Source organism: Gambusia affinis, linkage group LG10, assembly GCF_019740435.1.
Source record: "Gambusia affinis linkage group LG10, SWU_Gaff_1.0, whole genome shotgun sequence".
Lineage (NCBI taxonomy): Eukaryota > Metazoa > Chordata > Actinopteri > Cyprinodontiformes > Poeciliidae > Gambusia > Gambusia affinis.
Window position 1 is genome coordinate 4,145,301 of NC_057877.1, and position 14,330 is coordinate 4,159,630.

General features: G+C 39.1%; 1 protein-coding gene across 2 annotated transcripts in view; it reads left to right on the forward strand.

The window, feature by feature from the left end:
• The window catches only part of ryk (receptor like tyrosine kinase), a 40,463-nt gene that overhangs the window by 22,348 nt on the left and 3,785 nt on the right, over nt 1-14,330 (forward strand). For both annotated transcript variants that reach the window (XM_044128647.1, XM_044128648.1), the window contains 7 exons: nt 647-772; nt 3,975-4,061; nt 5,581-5,650; nt 6,883-7,015; nt 10,746-10,855; nt 10,955-11,114; nt 13,286-13,422. In XM_044128647.1, coding sequence (XP_043984582.1) covers nt 647-772; nt 3,975-4,061; nt 5,581-5,650; nt 6,883-7,015; nt 10,746-10,855; nt 10,955-11,114; nt 13,286-13,422 — 823 coding nt within the window. The remainder of the gene's footprint in view (nt 1-646; nt 773-3,974; nt 4,062-5,580; nt 5,651-6,882; nt 7,016-10,745; nt 10,856-10,954; nt 11,115-13,285; nt 13,423-14,330) is intronic.

Below are 14,330 nucleotides of genomic sequence, written 5' to 3' on the forward strand. Positions count from 1 at the left end.
TTTTATAAAGTAAAATGTGAGTTTTCTTAAATATTCTTCTCAATATGAAGCAATGTGTTACTGTCAGACTTTCTTATATCAGCTTTCAGATATGTCTACATAAATCATCTGTTGTTGATGAATTATTTTTAGTCTACCTTAATAATAATAATGGTGTGCGTGTGTGTTTTCAACCCCCTTCAAATAAAATCCAGTTTTCATACAACTTGAAAAAGCAAAAACAATTCTAGTCTAGTTTTTCAAATCTCTGTAGTTCAGGCTAGTGGAGCAGATTTAATAGTTCCAGGCTGCAAATGCAAAGACGTGAAAGTAAGCCGTCACTCATCATCGGCATCCTGAAGATGAAACGTTTGCCGTTTATCTTGACGTGTAAACAGTGTGGGGAACCGTGTAGGCCTGCAGCTAAAGACAGTGCAGACATCGGGGAAGATTATGCAACAACAGTGCTGTAATATAGGACTTTACATGAGCTGGCTCATATGCAATATGCATGTAAGGTACAGCACGTCTTCCTCAGTCTGTTTCTTGTAATCGCTGGGATTTATTTGAACTATAGCAACTGCTTCAGCGATCCAAGAGAAACGTCCACCAAGCTCAGAGAACGCTGTAATGTTTGTGCAATAAGAATATTTCTTTCCTTTCACAGGTTACCCTTCACTCCGAATAGAGAAGAATGACCTGAGGAGTGTGACATTAATGGAGGCCAAGGCGAAAGTGAAGGACATCGCCATCTCAAGGGACAGAGTCACGCTGCGAGACGTCTTACAGGAAGGTATCCGTCTCATAATTACAAGAAGTTGGGACCCAGAGTTCAGCGCGTTAATTCTGATTCATAAAATTTAATCCAATTAATTGCATACAAAGGTTCCTAATCCTTCTCTGGTACACCTGTAAATCTGACGCACATCCGCAAACAACACCAATGACGACAAATCCGCTTCTCTTGGCCCACTAAACATGATCTGATTGAAAAGGCTACAGTTGTGTTCCAGTTGTGTATAAAAGGAGTTAGCCTATCAGTGAAGCTATTCAAGCCTTAAATAGCATCTCAGTGCTAAACATGAAGCTGCAGCACAGGCGTCTCCAATGATGCTGTCAGCCAGTCCACATTTGTAAAACACTTCTTTCTGAAACACCTGGAAGCTGAATGAGTACGAAAACACTGCACCAATCTGAAGGTTGAATAACCTAAATAACCGATTGAAAACAAAATCTATCTGTTGTTGAGCTCTTATGTCTACTTATTCAATAATTATCAGCAGAAGTTAGTTTTGAACTGAAAACATTTCTTATTTTGTCTATAATGTTAGATGAAAATGCAATTAATTGTGATTATTTGATTACAGACCCTGCAATTAACTCAATTTTAAACCTTTGAATCAAGTCTGACCTGCACTTACCATAGAGGTTAAAGTACAGGCAGAAATCAGATGTTGAAACGTAACTAATGGTTTATAACAAGGCGGAGCGTCCTCTGTACACATAGGGCTGGATCGGTTTGATTCTTTTCAAAAAGTGAGACAAAGCAAAAACAAAACGCTTAAGAGGTGGAATACTTAGAAATCTGTAGCACATAAACTAACATGGCTGTGAGGGAGACTTGAGCTTTCTAACACAAAATAAACCAACACAGCTCTGCTCTATTAACACATTTTCAGCTGTTAAAATGTTGAAATGAATGAATTTTATGTGTGGATCATCACAGAATCCACTCAGGATGATTATGTAGCACACTGGCAGGGGCCTTCTACTAACCCCTGCCAGAATTGACATTAGTATGAAAGTTGTTGACGTTCTCTGCAGGGGATGAGCGTGCCTCATCAGATCAGTGTTGGTGAATACTTGACAGGAACAGCATGTAACACATTGGAGGGGGGAGGGGGGGCATTGACGTTCAAGCTTCCAAACGTCTTTCTTCAGCTCAGCAGAAATGCAGTCACAGCTGCTTTTGGCTTCAGTTTCATCACGTCGCTGCAGTCACTCTGTGTACAGTGTGTTCATGGGATGGTTATTATGGTGAACTTCTCTTTCTGGACATCAGCCCTACACTGGGCCGCAGTTACAACGCATGAATCACCAGGAACGTATAAAAGTCAATCCATTACAAGTCTGTGGGAGCTGTGTTTTTTTTGTTGTTGTTGTTGTTGTTTTTCATCACTTCTGTTTTTAAATGTAATGTGGGAAGTAGGCAGTGTTCAGATCAGCTTTTGGCTTTCCTGTAAATGAACAACAACAAAAAAGAAAGTTTTAAATATGAAATTCATAATTGCTTTTCCACTGATTTAGATGAAATATTGACTTTCTACATTGCAAAAACAAAATCTTACCAAGTAATTTTGGTCAAGTCTCTAGTGCAGATTACTTGGTACACTTGAAGTAAGACAAAAGTCATTATTAAATACAGGGTTTTATGTCTTGCTGAAAAGTTGCTTCTAAGTTAGTTTTGTATTATTTCAAGTGTATTTAAACATTTGCACCGGAAACAATACCAAAAACACTTGGTAAGATTTTACGTTTTTGCACTGGTTTGTCACATCAGAACTTTTTGAGCAAAACTCGTTAATAATTTTGGTTTTTAATTTACTAAAACCGGTGATTTTTAGAACCATAGGAACCATTTTGCCCTCAATCCAGCTGAACAATGTTTTGTAAAAAAAAAATTAATTAATAAAAAAAAAACACTTAATTTGCAACTGAAGAACAAAAACTTTAGAAAAAGAGAATATTTATAAAACTATTTGTGTCATTCTTTGTGGTTCTTTGCCAGAAAAAAAACAAAATCCACACTTCCCTCCCAAAAAAGCTAAAGCTAGCATATTTTTTTTTTTAAAGTTTAAATTGTGAAACATTTCTAAATTCCTCAGCATTTTTGGCCAAAGGCATTACCTCTTTTCAACCTCTGGATTCTTTATCTTCTGCATTTAACAAACATTTTGTAGATGGAAATTATTATTATGTTTTTTTACGTTTTGCTTTTATCTTACAATTAAACAGACTTTCCAATACTGGAAAGCCTCATTACCATAAAAAAAGATTGTTTAACACAACTTTTCACTTCTTTTCTTCATAAATACACTTCAATCAATGCTTTTCATTGTAAACACAGATTACTCATCGTGTAGCAACATGCTAAATATCCCAGAACTGTTACTTGCCAATGGCTTCACAGTTTTCCACAAGTGAATAAAGCTTCTCATCAATTTGCTCTGACATACATGTAATCTGGATGCTTTGGTTTCCCTTGACTTCCTGTTACATTTTGGAATGTAACAACCACAGACGCCTTACTAATTCCACATAAAACGTCTGAAAATTTGAGCTGCCACGTGACAAAATGTGGGGAAAGAAAAAAAAAAAGCTTGAGAAGTCTTGAATAATTTAGCAATCCACCGTAGAAATCAGTTACTGGCAGTCAAAACACGAGACTCCAAATACGCGACATGCAGGGCTGAAGGGTGAAGGAGCCTGCAGGTCCAGACAGGCTTGATGAAGACGGAGGGGAGGGAAGGGAGACACTTCAACTCTAACCCTCTTCTCCAGCTCCGTCTCGTTTTCCTGTTGAGACTAAGGCTCAGTTTGCCCCCAGGCTGCCATTTGTTTTCTGAGTTTATGTAGATGGTTTATGTTCTAAAATGGCCTCCGAAATGTCCCCGGGCGGCGATGTAACATTAAGATAATGAAAGCTAATCCCCACACACACACACACACACACACACACTCCCCCCGCCTTCCCACCCGTTGTTTCTTCTCGCCACGGCGTGCGCATTTCTGCACCATCCTAAGCGATGAAAGTTTTCAGCTTAACTCGAGCCAAAGCCCCGTAATCCCTCCGTAGAGACAAAGCGTCTTGGGCAGAGACGGGTCCACACTCTGTCCACAGATCAGCCGGTGAGCGAGCTGACCTTTCAGTCGATGAATGCGACGCCTCTGGCCTCTTCACTCCCTTTGAAACCCCTGTGGTTTGTCTCTGTCAGGCACTTTTGGCCGCATCTTCCACGGAGTGCTGCTGGATGAAAAGGACCCCACCAAGGAGAAGCAGGTCTTTGTGAAGACGGTGAAAGGTATGTGCTGACTAATGCCGTTTTCTACAAAGTGGGCAAAAAAATGAGTCAAACACGTGCTGTTGGGAGATTTTGAATAACATTTTCTGCCATGAAAATGTTATGAGTATGAGTATGTCAAAACATACTCATACAGATGTATGAGTATCTCTCAATATTCACACACCATCCAGAGACACCATCTTCACTATAAAGCATAGTAGTGGTTGCATCATGATGTGGGGTAAAGATGGTTTCACTGGAGTTGCATCCTGGTTGTAAACCTGGCAATCACAGTATAACCAGAATAAAAGACAAATTGCTGATTAAATGCATTTTTTGGATCCGGTTGATTAAAAATCCCACATTTTGCATATTTTTAATTTAACCTCTGGAGCTTATTTTTTACAATGTTAGAAATACAATAGAAAGCACACATAAATAATTCAGTTCTGTTTTTAAAAAAAATAAGAAAATGCATATTTTGTGTCTTGAAATGCAGTAAGGGCATTGCTTTAGTGAACGCTTGATTGTAGCAAAGCTGCAGCTCAAAAACCTGAAACATCAACATGTAAAAAGTTTAGTTTTTTCTGGTCGACTTATCAATACAGATTTGGGCTGATGTGTTTATGTTTTCAATTAACCAATTAATAATTAATAGGAGGGCTAAATCTAAAGCTGCTAATTAAGGGTTTGTGGGTAAAAAAAAGGTTTTTCATCTTAAATGTTTGTATAGTTTTGGCTTAATTACTGCTTTGAATATGTTGTCCTTTAAGCAAATACCTCCCAGTTAGCGCCAGTTAACAATTAATTAACATTTAGTAACAGATTAAATTTCTTAATCTGTTACTAAATCAGCTGACAATTATTTCAGTAATTGATTCACCACGATTAATCCGATTAATCGTTCCAGCCATAATCTTGACAAGTAAACGCTGCGTTTAACATCTTGTTTTCTTTCTGAGCGAATCCTGGGTATCCACTGCACACCCAACGCCGTGTCGGACAGAATCAGCCGCTGCTAACCTAACGGATTCAGCAGAAAACCAGATCTGGTTCCAGTCAAATAAACGAACAGTCAGTGCTGGACAGTAATGAACTCTGAAGTCATTTCCACGCTGCAGGTTTGCATGACTGAAAGAGGGCTGGTGCTCCAGCCAGCTTCTTTGTCAGCGGCATGTGTCAGCTTTCTCTGCTAGCTTCCTCTTGACCTCTCCGTTCTCTAGTGTTTACTCAGAGTGGGGTGGATACCACTCTGTGAACAATATCCCCACTACCAGTTATGACTTTGTTAAAAAATCCTTGCTTCCGTCTCATGTACCCCTTGGGAAGGGAACAATAAGTACCAGGCGAAGCCAAAGCTGCAGACACTGATTAAAACCTGGCACAGGTCAACTTCCCAATGAAGTTTCCCACTACAAGAGAGGAGTCCTGCAACAGAAAGGATACGTTTATAAAAATAAAGGTTTTTCACTGCTGTAATTCTCTTTACACATGACTTTATGTTTCCTTTTTCTTTTTTTGTTTGATTCTTTCTCAGATCATGCCTCTGAGGTGCAGGTGACCATGATGCTCACAGAAAGTTGTAAACTTAGAGGACTTCATCATAGGTAAGTAGGAGCAGCCAGAAGGCGTTTTAATGTTTTTGCTGAAGTAAAAAAAAATATATATATATATACATATACATATGTATGTATGTCACCATATATGTGCAAAAATATGAAGTGAATCCAGTTTCACTTTGTGCTTGTAAAAAATTTTTTCTTTTGATATTGTCATTATTTACAATTGTAGGGAAATGACAAGTACATACGATGTTTGCATCCTTTTTTCTTTTTTTTTTGCTTACCTGCACCAGAAATCATTTATACATCTATGTATATTATAGTCACACTAACAGGTTCTCAGTATTTTCTTCTGTGTACTCCAGTAGACAAGCTATGACATTTCATTGCCAAATGTCGTGTCTTTGTGCAATAACAATAAAATAAGTAGAACGACTATTTAAAAAGAGAAAACATTGAACACAGCTGCTATTCTGCCAGTGAGTCGACGTCCCAGTAAATCCTCCCCTAAAGATCAGATAATGACTGCAAAGTTTTTAAACATGGAAAAAAAAAAAAGCCAAGGGCTCTTTCTTTGGCTCTGCAGACATCAACCATGTTAGATCGGAGTCACGAGACTTAAACATTCCCTCTACAGGTCTTAAATTTCATTCACAACAATCTTTTAAAGGTCTTTAAGAAGTCTTAAACCTGGTGGAACCTACAGAAAACCCAGTGTTAAGCTGAATGTATTCCTATCAGTAAAACATTTTCTAGCAACACGATTTCAGTTCACTTCCTGTGGTCATCTGTTTGTTTTAAAGCTGGTGGAGGAACGCCGCTGTTCGTACACTCCACACCCTTCTGATGGTGTCAGAAGGGTGTGGAGTGACCCCTTGATCCCTTCCTCATACTTTGCCACAATATTTGAGAACAAATGATAAAAAGAAAAAACTAACAGCAAGAAAAGCATAACACAAAACCCATAAAATAAGGAGTTGGAGATTTTATTCCTGCTGGTCGTTTTCTCGTCTCCTTCTCCACTGACTCGGCTTTTCAGCAGCGTCAATCTTTTACAATCTCTTACGTGTTTCTCGCTAAGATGCTTTCATGTTCCTTCTGTGCTTCCTCTTTGTTGCATTAGCGGTCAGCACATTCATAAGTTCCCCAACACATCCACCCCCTTCAATGGTTTAAATGACCTCAGTTGGCAGAGTTGTTTTTTTTATCTTGCTCCTCCACACTCGCAGTAAATCTGCTGAGTTATTCACTGTCTCCATTGTTCTGCCTTTCTTTAGAAACTTGCTCCCAATATGTCACGTGTGTACAGAGGAGGGAGAGAAGCCCATGGTGCTGCTGCCCTTCATGGCCTGGGGCAACCTCAAGCTCTTCCTGCGCCAGTGCAAGCTAGCCGAGGCTAACAATCCTCAGGTGAGGCATTTGTTCACAGTAGCTTTAAGCCCCTGGAAATAATGACGATGTCATGCATGACACCACACCCAGGTTATTATTCTTAACCAAACTGAACAAAATATGTAGGGGTGTCGCAATACGAACTTTTCACCTCACAGTACGATACGGAGATCTCAGATTTGGGGAATGGCCGAGACAGATATTGGCTCGACACGACACCAGCATGATTTGTCCATACTTTTGTTACTTATTTTGTTATCTAGAATGCTAGAAAAGGCTTTACCAAGTGATACTATGCTAACAGAGAACTATAGTCAACAGCCACAATATCCGATGTAAGCAGATACTCACCAATTTCCGATATCAATATCAGACCGAAACGCCCGTAAAAATAACAAACTGAAACTGAGGAAACATGGAGAAAAACTATGACTGTAACTATATCATGCATTTATAAAACCAAAACAAACTGAAACATCTATTTATCAGCATTCTGATCACAACCACTTGACATCAGCTATTGGGAAATTACGGCACTCTATGCTTCTTAAAACGTACATATTCTGTTGAGTATTCATTAACCAATCTTTGTATTCATAATCACAGTACAATACGTTGACTTTTTTTTTTTAATTCTCTATCAAAAAACTTAAAGCAAAAATAAAAACACTGTGCCTTCAGTCAGAGGCTTCTTCAAATTTGCTGTCTGTATTAACTGAGTTATTGAAATTCTTCAATAGCTCTGAAGAATATGAGTTACAACAACATGTAATTTAAGCATTTTTTATAGAATTAAATTGGATTGAAAGTATAAAAAATCTAAACCTGCTCCTGTAGATATATCCATCCATCCATCCATCCTTCCATCCATTTTCTGTTCACCTTTGTCCCTAATGGGGTCAGGAGGATTGCTGGTGTCTATCTCCAGCTACGTCCTGGGCGAGAGGCGGGTTCACCCTGGACAGGTCGCCAGTCTGTCGTCAACACAGAAACATACAGGACACACAACCATTCACACACACACTCACACCTAGGGAGAATTTAGAGAGACCAATTAACCTGACAGTCATGTTTTTGGACTGTGGGAGGAAGCCGGAGAACCCGGAGAGAACCCACCATGCACAGGGAGAACATGCAAACTCCATGCAGAAAGACCCCGGGCCGGGAATCGAACCCAGGACCTTCTTGCTGCAAGGCAACAGCTCTACCAACTGCACCACTGTGCAGCCACCTGTAGATATAATAAAAACTAAACTGGAACTAAACAATACTTAAACAATAAAAACTAGCAAACTGATTCAAAAAACTAAATAAAACCAACTCCATTAGTCAAAAAAAAAAAAAAAAGTCAGAACTAAATTATAATGAAAAATCCAGAACTATAATAACCCTACAGCACACTGAGACATCTGATATAATAAAAGCTCCTCAATTAGATGTTTCAGGCTCCATCCAAGCGTCAAGACTGAAAAGCATTTTTGTGTTTCAGCAGCAATCACCTCAAAAGTAGCAGCAACAGGAACTACCGTTCACACTATTATCACAAACACTGTTTATATAGCCATAAAGCCTGTCCTCGGGGGCAGAGATTTTCACTGCGTTCGTACAGACAGTCAGGCTTTTGTGCAGCCAAACCTGCAACTCTTTAATCCAGTTGGCAAATGTCCAGCTCAGATCCAAGCACTCAATCAGCCCCATAATACAGATTCAGCAAACATTTCGCAATCACAAGATGAAGCTTGCCATCTGTTTGCATTAATCAAAAGCTCATTGTGAAGGTTTAAGCAACACATCAGCCACCTCTCATTTTGCTGTGTGCTTTTGGCACCTAAAGGAGACAGAGACACTTTTCTGTAGTTTTTTTTTTCTGCTATATAAAAGTATAAACTTTTACTAGTTTGGCGAGTGACCCTGTTTTCACCCTATGCCATTTATTGTTGAAACTAAATGTTATGTGTAACATCTAACTTTTTTTTTCTCACTATCAGACATAAAGTCACACTAAACCTTTCCTGCCTAAGCCCAGATTAAATACCCAAACTAACTTATATTTGCTCAGTGACAGAATTATGATTTTGTTGAGATTTTTACTGTAACGAAACGCAGAAGATTAAGATTACTGTGTCTTTAAACAGTTTAAGAAACCCTGTTTGATAACAGCAAGGACTTGCAAGTTTCTAATTTAACTTGTTACATTTTAAGGCACAATTTAAAGCAAACTGGTAACTTTTAAACTATTTAACTAAAGCAACTATTTAAACTAAGTGTTGCTTGGTTGTTTTTCACCCTTAGTAGCTGATATTTCACTCGTCTTCTTGCGCTGCTTGAGTTTTCTTTTTTATTGTGGTGAGGTGCGATTTATTTTGGTTTCATCTCACACTCCCTTGTGTCTTCTGATAGGACATCAAGGAAAATGCAGTGTGTGTGTGTGTGTGTGTGTGTGTGTGTGTGTGTGTGTGTGTGTGTGTGTGTCTGAGCCAAGGATTCATTTAATTGTACTAGATGAAAATAGAACTGCACACTTGGCCATGTGGCGTCGTCGTTACAGAGTTTCTTTGAAGGCGTGGTCACCTTCTCAGCTGCAGTGGACAGTCATGCATGTTAAAGGAACACACAACCAAACACACCCATGCACTTCACAAGTAGCATAGTGGAAAAAAAAAAAAAACAGAACAAAAAAATTTATGCAACTTCTCAGAAACAGAAGAAGTAAAAACAGCAAGATTTGACGAACAATCCAATTGAGTTCTCAAGTCAGTGGTGTTGAAATGTTTTTGCAATATTCCTCAAAATCACCTAGTAAATTTTTATTTTCTGATTAAAAACGCTAGATAATATTATGGTGAATTCTCTTCTTTTTATGTGTTCAACAAAAAAAAAATTAAAGGTGCCCTATTAGGATGAGACAAAGTAGAATAGAACGGTGTGCCATTTTCTAGCCTTTTTTGTTCATTTATAAAATGTTTGAAAACACTTTATTTAGCTTAATGAATGTGTGTCCCAAATGTGTTTTTCAGTAAAAAGTTGCTGGTTTGTAGCTCTGCGATTTCATGAAACCAAAAAAACTAAAAAGTCTTAAGTATCAAAAAAAGGTCCATTAACATCACAACAGGATAATGAGTCGATCACAGGTTTTATTTTTACTCTTATTCCATGCAGGGTCTCTTCTCGTTCTGTCTTTCTTAATCTGATTGTAGGAATTTAGGAAAGCGTGCCATGTAACGTTTGTAGGCTGTTAAGAAAAATAGTTTTTTTTGTTTTTTTTTCAAACCCTATTATTTACATTTCATCTTAGATATTACAGCGACCCAAAGTTAGATTTTAAAGCAGAATATGCGAGAACTTGTTCATTTCTGAAGCTTAATGGGTTCTGAAAGAGCTGTCTGCAGAAAGTGAGACTGGGACACTACATGTGTCAAAGTCTCATGGACCTCCCTACTACGGTTGCAGATTATTAAGGGAAATGCTTATTTAAGGGAATCTGAATAAAAAAAAACACATATAAATTTGTAATAATTATGTGCTGAGACATTCTTTTGAAACATTTTGAGCTATTAACTGAAGCAGTCAGCATGCCTGTGCCGCTCATCTTCTGACCCGTTGCAAAGGAAACACAGGAAGTTCAATACACGCCATATGTTCCACCACATTAAAGTCCCATCAGCTGTGCTCCGTTCTCACTCTTGTGTTCCTTCATCTCCCTCTCAACTGCTCGTTTTCACTCTGCGCTTCTCCCATTTCCTGTCAGGCCATCTCTCAGCAGGACCTGGTTTACATGGCCATCCAGATCACGTGCGGAATGAGCTACCTTGCTCGCAGGGAGGTCATCCACAAAGACCTCGCTGCTCGGAACTGCGTGTAAGTGGCAACAATTGTCCTCGCTGATTCCCATTATGCTCCAGTTTTGTTTTTTTTGGTCTGGGAATGCCTAAGTCCTCTCTTACTCTCCCCTGATAGCATTGACGACAACATGCAGGTGAAGATCACGGACAACGCCCTCGCTCGGGATCTATTTCCGATGGATTACCACTGCCTGGGGGATAACGAGAACCGTCCCGTCCGCTGGATGGCCCTGGAAAGCCTGCTCAACAACGACTTCTCCAGCGCCAGTGACGTGGTAAGAAATCCACCGGCAGGTACGGCATTTCCTGTCTCGAGGGTTTTTAGTTTATGTTCAAGAAGCCCGAGGCTGAGAGGGCCCATCCAGGAAACGGGATCAATTGTGTTCTGGGCATTCTTTTGATAGTTGCTCATGGCTTTAAAAACGGGAAGGGAGGCGCAGAAAGAGCCCACCGTGTATTTCTGGTGCTCCCCTCCTTCCTGTTTAAAGATGGCAAGTAGCAACACTTAGCAGATCCACAGAGACTTTCACTCCAGCCAGATGCTCACTTCCATCCTTCAACATTCCTCTTATGGTCATACTGCTCCATGGCTCTTACAGTTTATAGAAGCCTGGCATTACCAAGCAGCTGAGCTTCTGAGGAAGTCCTTACAAGTCCCTGTGCATCACCGTTACACACGTCCAGTACAAACCCTGTAACTTTACACCACTGGTTTTCACACACCACATTGGAAGATGGATGTGGTGAGAGAGTTACTGCCATAGTGTTAAGAACTTACTGGAAATGTTTGCAGTGATGTAAGAGCAGGCTTCATGGTGTACATCATCTCCAGGAATATTCTAAACCATCTTGTACAACTTGACTGTTTTTGGTGTAGATTTTATGTTTATATTTTATATCTTTAGTTATAATATACCTAAAGATATATTATATCTTTAGGTATATTATATATACCTCACAGTTTATAATGTATAAACTGTGAGGTCGTGGTTCTACAATTTGCTTCATCCACAGATCCACTGCTAGCTAGTTTTGTTTTTTTTTGCGTTTATCATGGTTCCATTCATAATGGCCTTAAAAAGTCTTACGTTTGAGTTGGTGAAACCTACATTAACTCTGATATCGCTAAGGACTGTTTAGAGTGTAATAGTTGTGGTCTAATGTATGTCATAAAGTACAGGGGCACCGATTGCAGTTTTCTGGCCAATTATCAATCTTTAAAAAGCCTAATCTGCCGATTCTGACTTTGGTCCATGCCAATTTTTTTCTCCGAAATTTTGCTCAATATAGCAAGAAAGTTGCTGAGTTGGCAACAGTGGGGTCACGATTGTTAACTGTAAAAGTGCAGACATGGTCTGCCAGTCAAACCTTTCACACGGGAGAGCAGAAGAGGACAGTGGTTGATTTTTAGATTTTTGCTGAGGTAAAGAAGTTCAGTTTCACATGTGAAAATCAGCTAATCACAGACATTTTGGAGGGTGATCGGTGCACCCCTATCATGAAGTGTTATGAATTTGCAGTTTAAACACGTCGTAGTTGGACAGAGTCTCACACCAGCATCATTTTCCAAAATGCTAAAAGGCACAGAGTGATGGAAGCACAGACAAGAGAGGAAAGAAGAAAATAAGCATACATGGCAGCTGGTATCACCATGCAGCCCTAACAATAAGAATAACTCTCAGTTACAGTCAGTAGAAGTTGGTGTACTGTGGCGAACCGCTTCTAACTGCAAAAGTATGAAAAAGGCAATATTTTAAGTTGGTTGAGAACAAAGTTTCATTGTTAACGACTATTTCAGAAAAAGGACGTGTACAGCAATATTTTTCGACACGTTGAAAGGAAATGATTTAGTTTTTGTGCCGCCCCTGCAGACCATACCACCCTGGGTGTGAGCCACAAAGGCCATGTTAATGAAAAAAAGAAAAAACCAATTGATAAGACAGCGTTTTCTCAGTTCCAGGAGCTACAATCTGATTAGTTTTATTGAGCTAACTGAATCAGCCTAATTGGAGAAAACCAGTCAGTTCTGGGCTTCTGGTCCTGAAAAGAATCACTAACTATGTTAAAAAATAACCAGCAATGACTAGTGAAGTGAATTGAGTTTTGTTTTGATGGACATTTTTTACTTTTAGTCTCTGAAAAATTCAGCATGAAAAGCAGCAGTGTCCCTATCACTCCGTGTCCCTTCTCACACCAGCCGCCCTGCAGTTTAAACTTTCTATCCCTCAACAAAAACTTGCTGTGCCGATTTATATTCCAAGAACATTTTTGACATAATTTCCTTGTATTGTTCATGCCCTCTTATTTAAAAACACAAGAGGGCACCGCCGGTTTTCCGCGTCCGTTAAACAAACGGCGATGATGTTTATCCTGTAAAGTGAAAACATATGGAGCTTGTGTTGATTGGAGCTTAGCGGTTATGTAATCGTGTTCTGTGTGTCCGCAGTGGGCCTTCGGAGTGACGCTGTGGGAGCTCATGACGTTGGGCCAGACCCCCTACGTTGACATCGACCCTTTCGAGATGTCGGCCTACCTAAAGGACGGCTACAGAATAGCACAGCCCATCAACTGTCCAGACGAACTGTGAGTTGATAAATTGATGGATCTATTTGTTAACTGTGAGGATTTATAGGGAACTCTGGACCTCAATCTGCTTCTGTGTTATTAGAAAACCAACAAATCAACAAAATAATGAATGACTGCTTTGGGACAATCCAGAACTAAATCTGTAGATACATTTTCCAAGTGTGTGGATAATCTGATTGGTTTGGAGAACTTTTCCAAATAACACTATCAAGTCAATTTCTAGAAAGCTGATGGAACTGAATGTTGAACCAAAAGCTAGTTCAGCTAAAAATATATTTGTTTAATGGACTTGATTTCACTTTGCTCTGTCCTGCTGACAGGTTTGTTTGTTTTTTACTCAAACTTTAACTGAGCAGGATTTACGTCATGTGAAAGGTGAAAATAGCTCTGAATCAATTTTAAATCTGGGGAGTGTACTTAGTTGTTTAAAAGTTCACCTAGAAAATCTTTTATGCATCGTGCCTTAACCAAGATGCAAAATATGTTTAAAGTACCCTCTCCAGCATGACACAAATAAATAAAATGAAGCTCTTAATATTAATATTGTTAAATATTTAGAAATAGAAAATCTGAGACAGGAAACTAAAAGCACTTTTTCTGGTATGAAATTGATTCATTCAGATATTCACAATATTCAGTTAAATTCGGAAATTCTTTATTTATCCCAAAGGGAAATGAAATGTCTGAACTCAAAATATCTTCCAACAGTTGTTGTGGATGAGGATGCTGTGGGCAGGAAGTATCTCTCTATCAGTCAGTGTTGCAACTAATTTGTAGAAGCTTCTGACTAAAGACATTGGCTTTATGACAGCTTCATGATTTTATGACATGCTAATAACTCAACATAATATTCCACAGTGTCCCAGATGATGTCATCAGTTGCTAACTATCTCTGCTGATACAAC